At 36.7% G+C, this 20,798-nt stretch overlaps 1 protein-coding gene across 1 annotated transcript in view; it reads right to left on the bottom strand.

Moving 5' to 3' along the window:
* The window catches only part of CUBN (cubilin), a 234,572-nt gene that overhangs the window by 195,909 nt on the left and 17,865 nt on the right, over positions 1 to 20,798 (bottom strand). The window contains exons 10-17 of the mRNA XM_012753774.3: positions 20,640 to 20,735; positions 20,171 to 20,289; positions 19,536 to 19,722; positions 18,250 to 18,362; positions 15,433 to 15,667; positions 10,309 to 10,490; positions 8,347 to 8,509; positions 7,026 to 7,216 (exon numbers count right to left, since the gene is read on the bottom strand). Coding sequence (XP_012609228.2) covers positions 7,026 to 7,216; positions 8,347 to 8,509; positions 10,309 to 10,490; positions 15,433 to 15,667; positions 18,250 to 18,362; positions 19,536 to 19,722; positions 20,171 to 20,289; positions 20,640 to 20,735 — 1,286 coding nt within the window. The remainder of the gene's footprint in view (positions 1 to 7,025; positions 7,217 to 8,346; positions 8,510 to 10,308; positions 10,491 to 15,432; positions 15,668 to 18,249; positions 18,363 to 19,535; positions 19,723 to 20,170; positions 20,290 to 20,639; positions 20,736 to 20,798) is intronic.

The raw sequence follows: 20,798 nt of genomic DNA, 5'->3' as shown, positions 1-20,798 counted from the left end.
AAATGACAAGGACCAACTCAAGACTGTAGTGCTGTGTGGACCAGGCCCAGGTTTATCGTGGATGGCCTTACTCATCCAGCAGAATGCTTCACTCCCACAGCTGCAATATGTAACCTGCAACCCATGATTTTTAGCCTATGGAGTATTCCAAATGGCTTCGGATTTTTATGTTCATCAAATCAAACTAGTTCCTGAAGAGACACTACTCATAAAAAATCGAGTTCTTGTAGCAGAACTATTTCCTGTAGAGAGAGCTAAAATAAACTGGACTGAAAATTTTCATTTATATGAAATTTTAAACGTGAGCTCTAGAGCCCAGTAAGTAGTACGCGGTAACATCTGGAATGAGTTAGCTCCCAGAGCCATGTCTTAATGTGCATGTCCATGTGCTTGTGTCTGCTAGAAATCCAGATTTGTTTTTCTATTACGATTTCTAAAATCCCTTTAAGCACTAAATTTTAATTCAAAGCAAACCAAATATGCTGGCATTTAGGCTTTGGTTCGTCCGAGAGCTGAAAACAGAACCCTGCCATATGGTAGTGTTTAATGTTTGGCTTCTTGTGAAATGAGCTTCAGGCTGACATACCCCTTAGCTAAGGAGAGACCTGACCTTGGAGAGGAGCCTTGGGTTACTCTGGGTGAGCAGGAGGGGAATGTGGCCCCGCCCCAGATGAGAGACTAAGGGGTGAGGGATAAGAGAGCGGAAAAGCCACTCAGGGACTCAAATTATTTTCTTTGGTTATCCTTTGTTCTCCATCAGTATGGTTTATGATTTCATAGTCAACATTTTAAAGCTTTTAATGCCTTGTGAAACAGTGCTCCTTCTAACATGCCTATCAATAAATATATCCTTTATCTGATTTTTTAAAAAAATTGATATTCTAAAAGTAAGAACACTTGTCTAGTTTTACCTAAAATTGCCTTCCTTCGTGATTGCAATCTCCAGGATGACACCTTCTCCTCCCCTCCCTTCTCCTCATCTTCATCATCATCATCATCATCATCCTGTTAACTTTTAGTGACAATTCACTGTGGGATAGGCACTGTGCAAAGAACATTCTCATCATTTCTCTTTGCCTTTAGAATACAACCCAAGCTCTTTATCTCAGCCTAGAAGGTCCTACAGGATCTAGCTGCTGCCTAACTCATATTTCTGTCATCCAACCCTTTGTTATTACAGCTACCCTAGTCTATTTTCAATTTTTGTGGTTATTTTTTTCCAATTTGATCTCTAGGGCTGCACTGTCAGCTCTACCTGGAATCTCCCTTCTCTTAGCTCTTTGCATTGCTATCACCTCCTCATTTGCAGACCCAGTACATGACATCCTTGAGAAGCAACCTCTGACCATGCCACTAAAGGCAGTAGCCCTGTTTTTTCTCTCTAGTAGTGTTTCCTTCCTGCACAATACTTATCCCCCCTTGAAATTACATAGTGTGTGCTTGCTTATTTAATATCTATTTTACATACCTATTTCCCAGCATAGTGCCCAGCAGCTAAATTGATAAATAGTTAGAGAATGAATAGATAAATAAACAAATGACCTCTTTCTATCCTTTTTAGAAGAATACTATTACTATCCTTATTACAGATGAGGAAACTGAGACTTACAGATATCATTAATAAATACCTTGCCTCTAGTAACACAGAGAGTTGAAGTCTTCTATCATGTTTTCATGCAATACTGTTTTCATTTTATATCAGATAAGTACTGGCCATGCTCTCTGTTTGGCCTCAGAGTTTACAGCATTCTTGATTAATGTTCTTTCCATATACTCTTGCTCTGCATCACACTTTTCCTACCAGGTTTGTGCATTCTGCATGAACATGCAACTCCTTAACATATAGCAAAAAGTTATTCTATGCAAGCTTTCAGAACGCCAAAACTGGATGGTTCTGCCCTCTCAGGGTTTGGTCTGGCTCTCACTACTGCAACCTATAGAGTTATTTCACTTGAGTAATGGTGTATCTTATCACTTCATTAAAAAGCACCAGGATAGCTGAGTAGTTGTGGGAAAACTGTGCCGGCAATGACAGAGCCCAGAAACTAACCAGATATTTCTAGTCTCTGCCAAAACCCCAAAGCCAATATGCTAAAGAATGCAAACTAGTGACCATACCCTCATTTCCCCTTTCCTTCTGCCCTCTCTAGAAAGATGATTTCCTGAAATAAAATTAATTTCAAAATATTAATTAAATAACAATACTATTTGGCCTATTCTGGTGTGCTTGCTGGCAGTATCTTTGTTCAGCTCCAGTTGTCAGAGGCCTTATTCTTTCTCTGCCATTTAGGCCTTACCCTGCAGAATTACCCTATGAATCACAGTCTTGGGACTCTGAACAGCACGTCCACTTCAGGGAAACAAGTATGTCCATGCAGGGCAAAAGTCATGGCTCTCCCTCCACCAACCCTAACACACAGTAGCTGAATCATTTCAATGCCTAACAAGTAATAAAAGAAGGTCCCTTTTGAATTTGAATTCACCTAAAGACATGCAGGAGATGTGGGAGTGCTGGATAGGCTTCAGCTCATTGTACTACTCTTCCACATCCTTATATTTTTCATTCTTTTAAATCATGAAGATTTTACCTGGGAGTTGAATTCATCATGTCTCACAGGTTTTGATACATAACATTTCCTGTTTGCTATATTCTGTCTGGTCTTTCCTTTCATTTTTGATTTCCTTCTCAATCCAATAATTATTTAGGAGGGAGTTCACAGATTGCCAAGTACTGGGGCATTTTAAAATGTTTATCAATAATTACTGGTTGCAGTATATTATAAAGAGATGTCCAATTTTTGCTTTGTTAACTGCCTGGGGTTGTTACAGAAGCCTAAAATAGGATGAATTTGTGATTTGATGCCTCTTGTACAATAGGTATATGCCCTAGATTTAGGAACCAAATTCAATATGAATTACTCCTTCATATCTTATTAATTATATTTTTCAACTTTTCTATTTTTGTTTGCTTTTCACATCTAAGAAAGAACAACTTCCCCAGAAGCCCTCCTCTTTCTCCGGAAGGCATGTCTCTCCCCTTCCTTCATAAGCTTCTCTTGACCTGCTCCTTTTCCAATTTCCCAGAGTCTTTAGGGAAAGGGGAGGCAGATGTTTTGGGATTGGTCAAAGAGATTTCGTGGAGTGAAGGAATCTGTTCATATCACTCCTCATTTTACCTCAAGCCTTGGCTTTAACAACATATAGGCTTCTGCATTTATTATTCAGCCTGTGACTTACATTTCTCTGGGATTACAAATTAAACTTTCATTACTATCTTATACGTCCCTCACTCACAGTTCTGGTAGCTTAAGTCACTTTTGAAATATTAATGAGAGGAACTTCTTTTTATTCCAGAAAGATGCTTCTGTCACATTCATTGAACTATTCTATACACTTGAAAAGCTCTCTTACACAAACACAGATGGACTAACAGTGGATCTGTTCTTCTACTCATTCTTTTGTGGCCACGGCACATCTTCTCTGAGCAATGTGTGTCTTTAGAAGCAGAAACTTTAATTGAGGCAGATATATAAATCTAAGGAAATGTAAATGTGTGATTATTGTTTAAAAAGAAAAGAAAAAGGAAACCAAAGATGTGCTGTGTTGGGTTTGCGCAACACCATACATATTTTGCAGTTAAAATTTATTTTCATCACGCCTGCAATCCTAGCACTCTGGGAGGCCGAGGCGGGCGGATTGCTTGAGGTCAGGAGTTCGAAATCAGCCTGAGCAAGAGGGAGACCCTGTCTCTACTATACATAGAAAGAAATTAATTGGCCAACTAATATATATAGAAAAAATTAGCCAGGCATGGTGGTACATGCCTGTAGTCCCAGCTACTTGGGAGGCTGAGGCAGAAGGATTGCATGAGCCCAGGAGTTTAAGGTTGCTGTGAGCTAGACTGACGCCACGGCACTCACTCTAGCCTGGGCAACAAAGTGAGACTCTGTCTCAGAAAAAAAAAAAAAAAAAAAAAATTTACTTTTAAATGAATGCTGATGGAGCTCTCCTACTGAGCAAAAAGCAAGTCTTTCAAAAACCACACATCCATGAAAGATATACACTAGACAGTGGTATCTTAATCTTCATTTAAAGAGTATGTTTGCACGGACACAAAACATCTGGAACTACATAATGAGAACATTTGTGATGCTTAAGAATGCACCTATTCATACTCAAAACAAAATTCCTTATTATAATTCTCCCACAGCTCTCTAGCATTCCCTCTCTGCTCTTCATTCTTTGTAAAATTTGGGGTAGTCTGATTTCACTCATAAATGGAGTTAGTAAATTACAAAATCATCTCCCCTCTAAACCACAAAAGTATTGGAAACACCATCATTCTTTTTTATTTTATGCCTTTGCTTAAACATTTTACTTTTTAAATAAAGCTTTTAAAAATAAAGCCACCATTTTGGGGAGCAACATGATGAGTCCTAATGTCATTTGGATTTGGTTCCTGTATCACTTTCTTCTACAACTACTATCTGAAGAATATCAAGAAAAGTGGATATATTTTTTTTTAAATGGGTTCAGTTCACAACTTATCCCAATGAATAGAGAAGATTTAATGACAAGAGCTTTGGTGCAAGTCCATATATGTCTATCTAGAAACCCCGATAGGTATATGTAAGTTCTATTTTGATAATAACTAGAGTTTGATCTTTGTGGGCCTCTGTTTCCTTATTTGTAAAATTAAGGATTTGGACTAGATGAAATTTGGAATTCTTCCTGATTATAAAATTCCACAAATTGGTTGTATTTCTTTAGATTTGTCAAAGAGATAATAGAAAAAAATCTACTCAACTGTTTATATCACTATACATCTTCTGTCCTTCTTACTAATAGAGTTCTTTCATTTTTTTTCCATCGACAACTCTTAAAGGAAATTTGGTCAAGACCTTGTGGGTATGTGGTTATATCAGAATGTGGATAGCTCTATAGCCAGCCATGAAAGTGCCTTATTGTTGGTCTCTGAACTGATAAGTTCAAGGCAAAAGTTAAAATTTTGGTCTAGGAAAACCGTGTACTCATATGTTTTTCATTCCTGAATTCTTTTGTCATTCATTTCCTTGATTTTATCCTCACAAAGTGTAGAGGAATAAATAGGGAATCTTACTGAAGTAGGAACTGAAGAATCCAGATGAAGAATTGTCCAAGGTCACACAGTCATCTAATGGCAGAACCAAAATAAGAGCTTAGATGAATTAACTCCAATCCCATTCCAGCTACAAAACATTCTGCCATTCTGGTTTACAAAATTAAACCTTTCAATGCCAGCTTTATGATTTGTGTGTGTGTGTGATAATTGTTCATAGCAATTCAGAGGAGTTCATGTAACTGCTCACTGAAGTTCAATGATAATGCTCTGCAAAGCCAAAGAGAGGACACATCATTCCAGATGCTGTGGTGGCTCTTTAGAGCCATTAGAACCACCACAGGATCTAACAGAAAGGTACGCAAACTTCCCTGAAAATTAGGGTTACATTCTTGCCTATCTGAGAAACACCATTGGGCCCAGCTTCATGTTTTAGTCCTATGATCAAAGAGCCAGATGTAGAATTGGGAAATTCATGAGACCTTCCTCCCTACACCTCTTGTAGTCAAAATTACACTATTGCATTTCCATTCTTATAAGAGATAGGCACAGCTGGATCTCCTAAATTCAAATCCTGCCTGCACCACGTGCTAGACATGTAACTGTGGGCAAGTAACTTAACTTCCCTGGGCTTCAGTTTCTTGAGAGTAAAATAGAAATAATAATGGTTGTTGTGGGGATTCAATGAATTAACTCCTAAAAATCACTTGCCATACCTGGCAGGCAGAAAGCAGACAGTAATCATTATTCATTTAATTTATTATACTATTTTAAAATTTTAAAACAGTGCCTCGTCCATAGTAATCATTCTCTAATTATGAGCTATTTTTACTGTTCTCAAAGTAAAAAACAAATGTTGGAAATTTAATTTTTATTTACACAAAAATATTTAAAATTGCTCCATACTGTAAAACTTTAATGGACCTTATAAGAGACTTTATAAAACCTAAATTGAATGAATATACCCATTTACCTCATGATCTGAAATAAAAATTTCTGAATTAAAAAAATACATATTGCTGTAGCACTATGGTCAATGTACTTCTTCAACTAAGCCCAGATCTCATGTTAAAGTTCTGGTTTTTGTTGTCTAAACACAGAGCGAAGAAGGCAGGTGATTACCTAGGTTTTTCCTGGATAAATAAATTGGTTTAATTTACAGACACAAACAAAATTGTAACTACCTCTCTGAGTTTATCTGAAACGATTATGCCCAACAAAAACTGTTTTGTTTCTCTTGCTCAAGACTTTAATTTGTGGCTTGACCAATAATTAAGCAAAAGAAATACCAGGCCCAGCAAACAAAAACTGCCTGTCTCTGTTTCAAATATTTCCTTTATTATAACCATTACCCACATTTAAATCAAAGTTAAAGTTTTCTGGCAAATGGCAGGCAGAACTAATGAAGGGAAAAATCTAACTCCCAAAATGAGAGTTATTCAATACTTTAACTGAACTCTGCCACCGACTAGCTCAGTCATCTGGGCAAATCTCTTAACTTCTCTTGACTGAGTTCCCTCACATATAAAATTATCCTAGAGAATCCCTGAAATCTTTATCCTATTAGCCTTACTTATTTTCCTGCACTTCAGTTTTTAGGGCTCAGTTTCATAGCCCGAAATTTAGCATGTTTATGAGTTTCTAGTGTAAGATTTTTTTCTTTGTCCTTTGCTGATCTGTTTTAGGTGGATTCTTTCAGAATCTCTAGGACAGTTCTTCCCAAACTGTAACCTGCATAAGAATCACCTGGGAGGCCTGTTATAATAAAACACAGCCTGCTGATCCCACCCCTGGGGTTCTGACTCAGTAGGTCTAGGAAAGGGTATAAAATTGCATTTCTAACAAGATCTCAGGTGATCTGGATGCTGCTAGCCCAACCACCATTTGAAGACCACCACTCTACAGAATATAAAAATGCTGAAGTTACCTCAATGTAACTCTTGGAACAGCCACTCTGGCTTTCCAACTTCATGTGGGTGAAGTTGACTTGTATTTGTTCTCCCTGAGGCTGGCTTATGATATAGACGCATTGCCTGTTGCGAGTGAAAGGTCCAGACAGCTCTGGAAGGAGTATTTCACCCTCTGGGTCTGTGTAGTTCCCTCCACAAGGCAGATCCACTAAGGGGAACAGAGAAGAGGAGGAAAATGTCATGTGAGTCGCACTGCTCTGGCTTCCAGACATTGGATCTAAGTTTTAAAAATTCACACACACACACACAATCATAACCCACTTTATTCACCCTGTGCAGGCTTAAGCCTCTAATTATAGGATATTCAGTTTGACGTGCATTTGTGGGATATCCTTGTAGTGCCTAAAGAAATAGATATGGAGATGTGTGATCTAATTTACCATCCACTGCTCTTGTCTATAAATTGCTTTTTAGATATATTAATACGCTACTTCATTCCAAAAAGATTTGAGACAGTTTATAAGATAACATGTCACAAAATAAAATACATAACTACATACATGAAGCAGATTAAAGGAAAAATGAACACAGAATATGAATAGCAAGATGTGGCCAGGGCGAAGTTGATATGCACAGAAAACAGCTGCAAGGATCACATGAGTTCAGCCTCAGATTCAGCCTGAAGCCAGAGGAAATGGGGGAAGGAGATCAGTCAAGATGCCCATTGTTCCTTTTCCTGATACTGAAACTTAAAGGGTATTTCTGCTGTGAATTCTCATTAAGGGCAATGACGGATGCCATGAACAAAACCCTCTGCATCCCTAAACTAAACACCATAGAGAGGTTCCTTTGTTGTGTTGTTTGCCTATTTGTTTGTTCTAAGGTATCAGTGCAGTTTGAAGACATAACACCTAGTAGTATTTTACTGGAAATGACAATCTAGGGGCCACTAATCCTGGAAGCCAGCTCTTGTGCAGCTTGATCCGAGGATAAAATCCAGATAGACGACATCGCTCACGGGAACAAGTTCTCTTACAGAGAAAAAAATCAAACACCCCTAGGGACTTGAGGTTCTGAATTATTTCATTTTAGGTGCCTCATATATCTTTATCATGATGTGGATTCAATAATGCAGGGACCAAGGGTTATTGTAGTATTAATACTAGAGCATTGGGAAGATAAAGACAAAACATGGAGCTCTGAGAGAAATATTTTAAAGATGTGTTCTTAGTCTCAAAAAGTTAGGCATCTTCTGCATCACATTAAAATATAGACCAGCTATAAGCACAGCATTGGCCTTCAAGCTCCTATTAAGCTCCCAACTGGTAGGTTACTTACAAGGTGATGTTAAGTAGGTGATATGGAAGCCTCGGTCGCTAATCTGGGTGTCAGAATGGAAATGAACTCTGGAAAAGGGCCCCGTGGTCTGGAGCGGTGGGACAGAGAGAGTGGTGCAGAATTTCCCCAGAACGGGGTCTTGATGGAAAGGACCATCTCGAATCTAAAACAAAAGAATGCATCCATTAAGCTCAAAGCGGTCAGTTTTTAACAAATCAGGCTATTTTGTACATTAATTTCAAATAATCTGTCATTTCCGTACCACATACAGTTAGGGTTCAGGAAGGGGTGCCTCCCTCTCCCATCCTCCCATGCCTTATCTTCTGTCTGAATTTCAATTCCAAGTTTGGTTGTATACTTTGAATTTTTCTAATGATGATACTAATCTAATCTGTTTTCTTTCTTAGGGTTTTTTCCCCAAAAATGTTTGTTTTGAAATTATAAATTCCTAGTGACCTAGAAGAAAATAAATATAAGCAAAGAAAATAGAAGAAAGAATGCCAGGGACGCCAACAGATTCCAATAGATTCACAGCTGGGACCAAGGATAAGAGGTGGGCAAGGAGGTGCTGTCAGATTGCATGCAACATAAAGACATTTTAATTCATTTTAAAAATGCAACTTTGATGGTAATTAAGTAGCACAATAATTATGATGAGGCCTTAAAAACCCTTTTTTAATTGTTGGTGTTTTTAAATCTATTTTTTAATCTATTAAATAATCATGTTGATCTCTCTATAATTCTGAGGTAATTGCAAATTCTACAGTATGTAGACCACCAAGGAGTCGATGAGCTAAAGAATATTTTAATCTGGTCAATTTTACCCATTCAATTTACTTTTTCTATTGGCAGCAAAGTTATAAGGCAGCATTACTTTATCTTTACATTTAATTGGTTTCTTGAAATATTGTAACTTGATGAGAAATGAGAGATATTTCAATACTGTCAGAGTGATTGATACTTTCTATTATATGGTACTCAAGAATTAACATGTCTGAATGAAAAAGGCCTCTAATTTTAATTTGATGGAATTTATTGGAAACTAATTTCGAGAAAAGTCAGTTTACTGCCAGCATTTAAATGAACATTTTGAAAAATTTTCCAGGGAGAGGCAGATCTTCCAGCCATTCCCAAAGGTTTCAAATCCATTATCACAACAGCCAGATTACTAATGACTTTTACTTGTGGAGACCCTGTTTGACAGCTGCATCCTTCTATCTTTTATGAATAATTCCATAGCACTCCACGCTTCTCTAATGGACTTGGAAAAGCATATTGTCCTTTTAGCACTACTGCAAAGGGTACTGAGATTTATGGTGATAAAAAATACAGGACAACCAAAGAACTCAATCTTCTCAATTATCTTGTCAGTCTACAAATGGAGAGTGACATTTCTGATGTTCCTACATACAGACATACAATAGCCTTTTTTCCTTCTCCATGTTTTAATCTTTTACTAACGGTAGGCAGGAAGGGCTCAGGCTGACACCGCTCCTCTCAGTGATAATTCTCAATACATTCCAGGAAGACTCACCACTTATCAACCTATTTCAACACAATCACTATAAACTTAATTTTTCTTCATGGAACATGATAATCAAGCTGGAAAATACCTTGCCAGTTTACCTGAAGATATGAATCCGCATTGGAGGAGATGGCCATTACTTACTGTTTATTTAATTGATTCTGCTTTTGTCAAAGCAGGGGCCTGGGCTTCCAGGTAATGCCGGGGAAAGGAAATTCAGTTATTTCCCAGATTCAAACGGAAACCAGAAAAAGAAGCGAGAAGCTGGCACAACTAAGAATAGGGACTTAGCAAGACTTAGACATTGACTGCTTATTGAAAAATATGTCTAACTACTGCCTATAAATTGGGCTTTATTTATCTACAGGCATCACTAACCATAGTGCCCCAACTCCTAATCATACCATGACGGGTTCTACCTAAATATAATTATTTACCTCAAGATAATCTTTGCTGCAATTATCATGGTGCTCCAGGCTCAAGGTCCCAAAAGTAAATGTTATCAGGAGGTCAGGACTGGTTATAACAAACCAGACACAATCTCTTCCTGGGGGGTAGTTTCCGGGATACCCCGGAGATGTTATAGAACCATAAGTACCCCTCAGTACACCTCCACACTCTGAAAGAAAAGGGAGAAATAACTTCGCATTTGTACACAAGTTATAATTCCTATAGAATGATCATAGCCCTTGCTGGGAAAAAGCCAAACTTCATTTAAACAACTATGAGCAGTTTTGGACACCCTCATAAATTAAATAAGACTTTTGGTTTTCCAGTTTTATAAAGTTATAGATCTAGAAGTTTTAATTGATAAATAAATGAATGGCCCATTCATTGAGCTCTGTGCTTATAAGCCACCATAGGATGACGATTCAAAACACAGGGCTGAACTGTCTGAGGGATGAATAATGGTTTGTGGATTCATTTGTTTCCACCCTGAGGAGATTAATTTCTGTATGTGAACTGTTAAAAATTTCTAGACTTCTGTTAATCTCTATGTCTTTCAACAAACCAGATCACTTAATATATTAAAATGGTTAAGCACTACAGAATTTTCATTTGTGAAGGTTTCTTAACACTTTCATATAGCTAAGTACTCATTTTATAAATGAGGAAATTCAAATGTCCATGGCAGTTAAGCCACTGGCCCAGGAGGGCTGAGCCAGGCTTTCTGAAACCAAACCAACCCTACTACAATCTCCACTCTCTCACACCTGCCCTGTAAGCTGCTGCTCAAGGACTGGGAGAATCTTTCCTTCACTAAGGCACACATTTATTTAACAAAGAATCAGTGCTGGCTTATGGAGAAATGCTACTGAAAAATTTAAAAGAAAATGTGAATTATACACGCACACACATATGTATACACACAATGGAATATTATTTAGCATTTAAAAATAAGGAAATCTTATCATATGTGACAATGTGGATGAAAGTAGGGGATATTATGCTAAATGAAATAAGCCAGACATAGAAAGACAAACTCTACATGGTCTCACTTATGTGTAGAATCTAACGAAGTTAAACTCATTGTAGCAGAAGTAGAAGAGTGGTGGCCAGGAGCTGAGAGGTGGAGGAAATGGGTAAATGATGGTCAGAGGGTACAACATCTGAGTTATGCAGGATAAATAAGTTCTAGAGATACAATGTTCAGCTTGCCACTATAGTTAATAATACTGTATTAGATACTTGGAAGTTGCTAAGAAAGATCTTAAATATTCTCACCATACACACAAAAAAATATGGTAACTATGGCAGGTGACAGGTTAATTGGCTTGATTGTGGTAATCATTTCACAATGTGTACATATATAAAAACATCACATTGTATGCCTTAATATATACAATTTTTATTTGGCAATTAAACATCAATAAATCTGGAAAAAATGCTTCAAATATTGGGAAAAGAAGACAAAATAATAAAATATAAAAACAAAAGTGGCCAGAACAAAAAGTGTAGACAAATCTATAATCATAGTTTCAGATTTTAATACACCTCTCACTAGGCAATAGAGCAAACATATTTTTTACTTATTTAAAAGTAAAAAAAAAAAATTGAAAAACACTATTGATCAACTTGAATAAGTTGATAGATACAGATGACCACATCCAACCATTGCAGAATACACATTCTTTCCTGTCTTTGTGGTAAATGTACCAAAACAGGAAATATATTAGTTTATACAACAAATCTCAACAAATTTCAAAAAGACTGAACCGATACACTGCAGGATACAGATGAAACAATTCTCAGAGAAAAATGTATAGCTTTGGTGCATACATTAGAATATTTTAAAAGTTGAAAATAATTTTTTGATGCTCTCAAGTCAAAAAGCTAGGAAAAATAAAAAAGGTAATGGTAAATTAATCCCAAAAATCATAAGGGAAGAAAATCATAAAACTAAGAACAATAATGAAAAAAAAAACAGAAAACGTTAACAATGTTAATAGTTGGTATTTTGAAACATTAGTAAGTTTAGTAAACTCCTAGTAAGACTGATCAATACAAAAAAAGATAACAAATTATCATATCAAGAATAAAAAGAGGGGTCATCACTATATAGCCTATGAAAACTAAAGGATAGTAAGAACTAAAGGATAGTAAGAAAGCGTTGATAAAATAGATGAGTTTCTTGGGAAAACATGACCAAAACTGAAAAAAAAGAAATAAAAGGTCTGAATGGATCTATATCTATTAAATACATTGAATTATAATTTAAACCCTTTTCACAAGGAAGACTCCAGACTCAACTAACTTCATGGTAAATTCTTATAAACATTTAAGGAAGAAATATTGTCAATCTTATACAAATTCTTCCCAAGGTTATAAAAAGAAGGGAACACTTTTCAACTTATTTTAAAGGGTCAACATTACCTACAGCTTAACAAAGAAATTACAAAATAAAATTATTGGCCAATATCTCCCAAGCATAGGTACAAATATTCTAAAAATATATATAACCTAGCACTGTATAAAAAGAATAACTTGTCATGTGCACATGGAAAATATTTGAAGAATGCAAAGTTAATTCAACATTCAAAATCCATCAATGTAATTCACCACATTTACAGAATAGAGGAAAAAACCCATATGATCATCTCAATGGCTTTCATAAAAAGTATTTGATATATTTCAACATCCATTCATGATAAAAGAAAATTCTTGGCAAGCTAGGAATAAAAGGTGTAGTGATTTTAAAATGTTTATAAATTCTGGCATTTCTCTCATTGAGAGGTGGGGTTTATGTTCCCTGCCCTTGAATCTCTGTTGGCTTGTGACTAATTCAACCAATTAAGAATGACAGATATTACACAACCTGACTTCCAAGGACAGGCCAAAATAGCCCATGCAGCACCTGTCTGGTACTGTTGTAGTGCTTGCTCTGAAAGAAGTCCATGGCCATCAAAGCAGTTCCACTATTCTAAGACCACCTAATTAGAGGTTCCAGGTGTGAGCACTCAGGTCAACAGCCTGGCTGAGCTCTCATCCAAAAGCTAGCATTAGCTGGGTGCTGTGGCTTATGCCTGTAATCCCAGCAGTTTGGGAGGCCAACACGGGAGGATCGCTTGAGGCTAGGAGTTCAAAACAACCTGGGCAATATAGTGAGAATCTTTCCTCCCTGCAAACCCACTCCCATCTCCACCAAAAAAAAAAAAAAAAAAAAAAAAAAAAAAAAAAAAAAAGCTAGCATCAGTTGTTAGCCATGTGAGTGCACTATCTTGAATGCCCAACCAGTTCAGCTTTTAGATGACTACAGTCCCGCTGACATCTGATTGCAACTGCTTAATACATTTCAAGCGATATGCCACGTTGGGCACTTTCTAAATTCCTGGCCCACAAATTCAGAAACAAAATTAAATGACTAATGTTCTACAAGACTAAATTCATGGGTAATTTGTTATACAGTAGTAGTGGTTGGAACAGGGAAAATGCTTTTAATCTGTTAAAAGTTATCTGTGAGCACCTACAGCTAACATCATATTTATTCGATAGTGAAATATTAAACATTTACCCATTAGTTGGGAAAAAGACAAGGCTATCCACTCCACTACTTTATTTAGCTTTGTATTGGAGGTCATAGCCAAGGCAATAAGCCAAGGAAAAGAAATAATAGTTACAAAGATTGGAAAGGAAGAAGAAAAATGTCCTTCATTCATAGATGACATAACTGTGTAAGTAAAAAAAAATCCAAAAGAATCTACAAAAAAAATCAAATTGATGAATGAATTTAGTATTGGAGATAAAATCAAAATCAAATATTTTAAAAATACATCATATTTCTACATAATAGCAACAAATGGAAAATTAAATTTTAGAATATTAATATTTCATGTAGCATAAGATCTCAAATACTTACAAATAAATATAACAAAAGATATGGAATACTTAGACACTGAAATCTATAAAACATTGCCAGGATAAATTAAAAGAGATCTAAACAAAGAAATAGTCCATGTTCATAGATTAGTGGGTTCAATATTTTTAAGAGGTCATTTCTTTCCAAGTTGATTACAGATGCATGCAATGCCAGCAAATTTCCAGCAGATTCTTGGGAAAAATTGACGAATTGATCTAAAATTTATATGGAAATGCAAAGGATATAGCATATGTAAATAGAACACATTTAAAGTACTTAGACCATCAGCTTTCAAGCTTCAATAGTCACACCAATGTAGCACCAGAAGAGACAAGTAGACCAATAGAAAAAATGAGAAAATCCAGAAATAGATCCATAGATTTATCCATGAATGAACTGGGTGCTTGGTATGCTGTTCTCTTTACTTTTTTATATGTTGAAAATCTTCATAGTAAAAAGTGAAAAGAAAATAGAGTGCCAAAAACAAAATAACAACAACAAAATTATAGAGTGGTCAGTAAGATAAGGTGCACTATGTGAAGGAGTGGACAATGCGACCATTACAACATCTCTGCAGGAAATTACCAATAGAGCTTATAAAAATGCTGTTCAGGCCGGGCGCTGTGGCTCACGCCTGTAATCCTAGCTCTTGGGAGGCTGAGGCGGGCGGATTGCTCAAGGTCAGGAGTTCAAAACCAGCCTGAGCAAGAGCGAGACCCCGTCTCTACTATAAATAGAAAGAAATTAATTGGCCAACTGATATATATATAAAAAATTAGCCGGGCATGGTGGCGCATGCCTGTAGTCCCAGCTACTCGGGAGGCTGAGGCAGAAGGATCACTTGAGCCCAGGAGTTTGAGGTTGCTGTGAGCTAGGCTGACGCCACGGCACTCACTCTAACCTGGACAACAAAGCGAGACTCTGTCTCAAAAAAAAAAAAAAAAAAATGCTGTTCAGTAATTTGATAGAGGACTCATTAAGATTCATGCTTTTTAATACCTTCCATTTCGTGCTAATTTTGTTATCTTTGAACACAAGGTAAAATTTCTATTCATGCTAGATTTATTGAATTTTAAAATAATTATAAAGATTTTATGTATTTCTGGATCCCCAAACATCTCGTGTATCAAAAAAGGCTAATGTTGATTAAGAAAATGTTAAGAAGCTTAAAATTTTTCTTGGCTTTCTCCGCCTTCACACATACCTGGTTGCTGTGTCTCCCATCTTACTGTGAAACCTCTCTGGTTTCTTAAATGTTCAGAGTAAAAATGAAAGTAGAGGGCATTGTTACTGCTGAAGAGTTCGTGAGGGGGGCTGGCGCCACAAAATCTCCCAAGTTGAAAAGCCGCAGAAGAATCCCCATCATAAATCTGAAGAAACTCATGTGGACAATTATTCACCGATTCTAGTTGGAAAAAAGTAAAAGTGATGCGCAGGACCTAAAAATAGAAAGGCCACATATATTATTTTTTTATTTTCATGTTAATTTTAAGTATTTCTCCTACTAACTAGAAAGCATTCATAGTGAGTCACTTTCAAGAGATAAATCTTATCATTTCCTAATTATCTACCAACGCATGTGGCAATTCTACATATTAAATGGTGTGCACTGGCCGGGCATGGTGGCTCACGCCTGTAATCCTAGCACTCTGGGAGGCCAAGGCGAGTGGATTGGTTGAGGTCAGGAGTTGGAAACCAGCCTGAGCAAGATCCTGTCTCTACTAAAAATAGAAAGAAATTAATTGACCAACTAAAAATATGTATACAAAAAATTAGCCAGGCATGGTGGTGCATGCCTGTAGTCCCAGCTACTCGGAAGCCTGAGGCAGTAGGATCGCTTGAGCCCAGGAGATTGAGGTTGCTGTGAGCTAGGCTGATGCCACGGCACTCACTCTAACCTGGGCAACAAAGTGAGACTCTGTCTCAAAAAATAAAAAATTAAAAAATTAAAAAAAAAAAATTAAATGGTGTGTACTAACAATGGCTGAGAACCAAACTTTAGCTAATGTCAAAATATATCAAACATCTTAAAGTTAATGACATGGATTTACCTATATTTCATTAAACTGTTAAGTCCATCAAATAAAGGCATTTCCAATGCATAGTTGACAGTGTTTCTACAGCAGTAAAATAAATTAGACATTTGAAAACTTACCTTGAATTAAGTTTAACTGGCAAATAGTACCAGCCACAAGAATCTATAGCCTGCACCCCAGGATAACCTGCAGTATTTACATCATCCACAGGCAGGTTCATCACTGCCCTGAGGGAGGCTAATTCAATAGGGGTTTCTGAACCTCTCGACAAGATTCTGATGCCCAGGCTAGACTGACACGCTCAGGTGTGGGCTGAGTAGCACGATGGGGATGCTTTACGTCTGCAAGTCTTCAGGGATTAGGTATCATTAAGGGATGAGTGACACCGAGCATAAAGAATGGGACGAAGGAAACATGAAATGTACAGAGCACACAATTAGGAGAGAATCAACACAAAAATGTGTCTCTGAGTAAAGTATTAGAATGTATTAGAACATAAATTTCAAATATAATAATATAACTAATAAAATACATAAAAGATTTTGTATTGGCAACTTCATTTAAGACAATCAAACAACCACAAGAAGGCTGTTATTTAATTTTCATCAGAACCTAAAAAAATCACAACAATATTTAGCTAATGAAAAAGAATGTCAGGAATTTTTGCAATGCCATGAGAGGGTATTTTTGAGATCAGTTGTCTATCATCGTCACTCTTGAAGAAATGTAAATGAAAATCAAATAAATGTTCATTAATTCAACTATCCTGATTTTTATATATTTTCGGCTATATTATATACATTATGGTGGGGAGAAGATATACAATCACAATAATAAAGAAAAAATGAGATGAATTTTCTTACAAATTGGTAATAAAAGTAGTACTGAAAGTTTTTCACATAGGAATATTTTTCCAGAAGAAAAATATTTTCAATGTCAGGAAATAGAATTCATGAAAACTAAATGGAAGGAAGGAAATTCATGCCCACAGGGAAATTTATTTTGGCATTTATTATTATTATAGGACTACCAGGCCCCAAAGAGGCTCAAGGGAAAAAAAATGTTTTCTGACCCTTATACAATGCCCTCTGTAATATTAGTTTGCTGGGAAAAGTTAATAGGATTTCCAGGAAAAATCACATCTATTTAGACATACCACTTTATCTTTATGCGTCCAGGAGTTGGTTGAGAAACAAGTGTGAGAAGTGTGAGTAATTAATGTCAGGGAAAAATAACACTAAAGACTTTAGACTCGAATCTTAATTTGAAGAGAATTCACGCAGTGGCTCAGAGTGACAGGCCTTGGAATCAAATGCCCTGGGTTTGAGTGCTGCTTACAGATCACATGCATCCTGGACAAATTTCACAACTGCACGAGGCTCTGTTTCCTCACATGTAAAATGAGGATAATAATTCCTATCTTTCAGGGTTATGACAGTTAAAAATAGAATGATGCATTTAGCAGATTACCTGGCAAAGAGAAGACATTTGATAAGAAAACCATTTTAATATTAGTCACAATGTTTGCATAATTAATCAACATAATACTGAGTGATCATCTTCAAGCAATATTGTCTTAGTAACAAGATGACTTTACAAATTAACTACTGGCTTGCAGCCAATCAACCAGTACAGAGAATCATTCACGTTGGATAAGGCATGGACTTTGGAACCAGACAAACTTGATTTTAAAATTCAACTCTTCCAACTAAAAGCTAAGAAGTCTTTCAAAAAATTTCTTAGCTTCTTTTACTTTCCATTATTTCATCTGTAAAATGAGGATACTATGAGGATACTTATTTCAAAGAGTTAGTGTAAGGTTAGAGAAAGGTGGGCAAATGTCTAGCCCAAAGTCTAGCATTTAGTAAATACTCGATACATCACAGTTGAATTATCATCATATGAACTTCATGCAACATATATACATATTACATATTCATATGTACCAATGAAATATGCTTTTGGACAGAAGCTACTACATTTACCTTTCCCATTTCTGTTTGGACAACCCAGAAGCAGTTAACGTCATGAATATAACCAGTATCAGGGCTACTGTAGCTGAAGCTTCCATTTATCCCTGAGAGGGAACCTCCACAAACTGCAAAGAAAAGGATGAATTATGCTTTTCAGACACTCCTAAAAGGAAGAGGCTGAACAACTCTAACCCTGCTGCTGAAATATTTAGAAAAGTCTGAATAATAAATATTGGAGACAAAAGCCCTGTCATTCCTAGTTCTCTTGTCCCATTTTCCTGTCCTATGCAAATTCTTCCTCTTGCTCAAAGTCCAGTTGATAACTCACCACCTGCTCCGGGAGCTTCCCTGGCTCATTATGTTTTCTCTGGTCCCATTCTTTGTACCTCTGTGACATGACTTTACCCCATGCAATTCAGCTCCTATCTTTAGTTCTTGTATCTGCTCTGCCATTCTGTATTAGTGTTACCTCCTCAACTGGAAGGTAACCAGGTAAGAAGATAATAAGTGGAGGCAATATTTTTTAACTTCCATCTTTTTCCACAGGGTCTACCATCATTCTGAACACATAGCAACCCCTCAATAAATGTGTTGATTCAGAATTAAGAGTAACAAGTGAAGGGTATAATAGTCAGAAGAGACTTTATGGAGGAGGTTGAGTGTGATGTATTCCTCAGGGACAGGAAACAAGGGATGGGAAACAAGGGAGGAATTTGGGGAGCTTTGTGGAGGGATATCCCAAATAAAAGAATACAATGGAAATATTCATGGTGGTACATGGGGTCAGGTGGCAAAATAAAACTGTCTGGATATTTCTAGGGAACTAGTAAAAAATATAGTTAGATGGATAGGGTGAAGCCTGGTTATAGAAGAAAATTGAGAAACAATCCCACTCTCTACCTAACAAGCTATGGGGAGACACTATATACTCTAGAGCAGAAGAGTGATAAGAATAAGTACATTATTCTAGAGAAACTAAATATCTGCTATACATAAAACTTTCCCTTAGAAAACTACAAAGGGCAATACCTTAGAATATTTTATCTTCAGAAAGGACATAATGAAAAGGGCAAATACTAATTTAACTCTTCTTTTGAAGAAAAGTTCTGGCTGAAATTGAGATTTATACATATTTGCCCTGGGAATTCCATATCGTTTCTGCAAGGAAAGACTTAGTTCTTAGCATCTGAGTGATTGGACAAGGAAATAGGTTCAGTAGAAGAATCTTCAGAAGGACTCATGAAAGGGTGGTGCTGCTAAGCTGGGAGTGTCTGCGGTAAAGGAAATGCTGGCTGTACCTTGCTGGGGAATCTGACACAGAGACCCAGTCCAGAAACGTGTGCATTCGCAACTGAAAGAATTAATCCCATCAACACAAGTTCCTCCATTGAAACAGGGTTTGCTCAGACACTCATCGATGTTTTCTGTGCAGTTGACACCAGCCCAACCTGATTCACACTTACACAAATAACCGGAGACTGTTTCCTAAGGAAAAGAAACCACACAATACCATAAAACAAATGGATAAAAAAATAAACTCGAATCAACCCAAATAATAAAGTGGTGCTATTGATATACTCAACTAACAGGCGTTGAACCATAATAAGTATTTTTCAGTAGCCTACCTTGTAATTAATAAGTTTAAATGGTAATTGCTAAGTATAAGAAGTGGGATTTATTTGGATCAAACTTTGCTTGGTTTACTATATTATACTTTGTAAATCACTGAGACAAAAAAAAAATCAACTCATTGGTTCTTTCCTGAGAACTAAAGTTAATACTAACTATTCGGCTAAAAGTTATTGACAGAGCCTTATCTTAAGCTTGAATCATTGCCTTCAAATTCATGAATCATATAACGACATCTTTTACAGAAGTGAAACTAAAATTATTCTCAATTACTCTATCTCCACGGGAAGAACAAAAGACTCACGATGCATTCTCCATTTAAACAGGGTTGACTTAGGCACATATTACTGAGTTGTACACAGCCATTTGCCCCATAACCGTTTCCAGTGTATCCTGGGAGACATGTGCAGAGAGGTAAGGAACCTGTTCAGAAATAATAATAATAAAAAAAGCAGAAGTGTAAATACAGGTCCTCTCTTTGGTTCAGGTGCAGTAACTAAACTCAGGATCTGCTGTCTAGACAAGGATCCACCAACATCAAGCCTGCCTATTCCTATGGGCAGACAAAATAAGGTAGGAGGGAAAAGTATTAGAATCTTTATTTTTTCCACTTTTTAATCTTAAAATAAGAAAACCATTAAAAATCCATCTGTACACTTTCCTAACATGGATTAATTTTTGGTTTGAAGGTCAAAACAAGAACAGAGGATTTTGTTTTTAAAATGTTTTGGAGGGTTATGTCAAAATACTCAAAGACAAAGATGAGTCATTACCTAGGGCCGAGGAGCACGATGCGTCTGGGTGGCAGCCTCCATTGTTGACCGAGCAGATGTCTATGAGTGTGCACACCCTCCCGTCGCCCTGGTACCCTGATCAGAGCAAGGGCATGAGAAACAATGTCAGGAAGATGGAAGAAGGATGCCAATCTGAGA

Source organism: Microcebus murinus, chromosome 25 (genome assembly GCF_040939455.1).
Source record: "Microcebus murinus isolate Inina chromosome 25, M.murinus_Inina_mat1.0, whole genome shotgun sequence".
Taxonomy (NCBI): domain Eukaryota; kingdom Metazoa; phylum Chordata; class Mammalia; order Primates; family Cheirogaleidae; genus Microcebus; species Microcebus murinus.
Note: the sequence above shows the minus strand (reverse complement) of the source record. Positions and strands in the feature narration are given on the sequence as shown.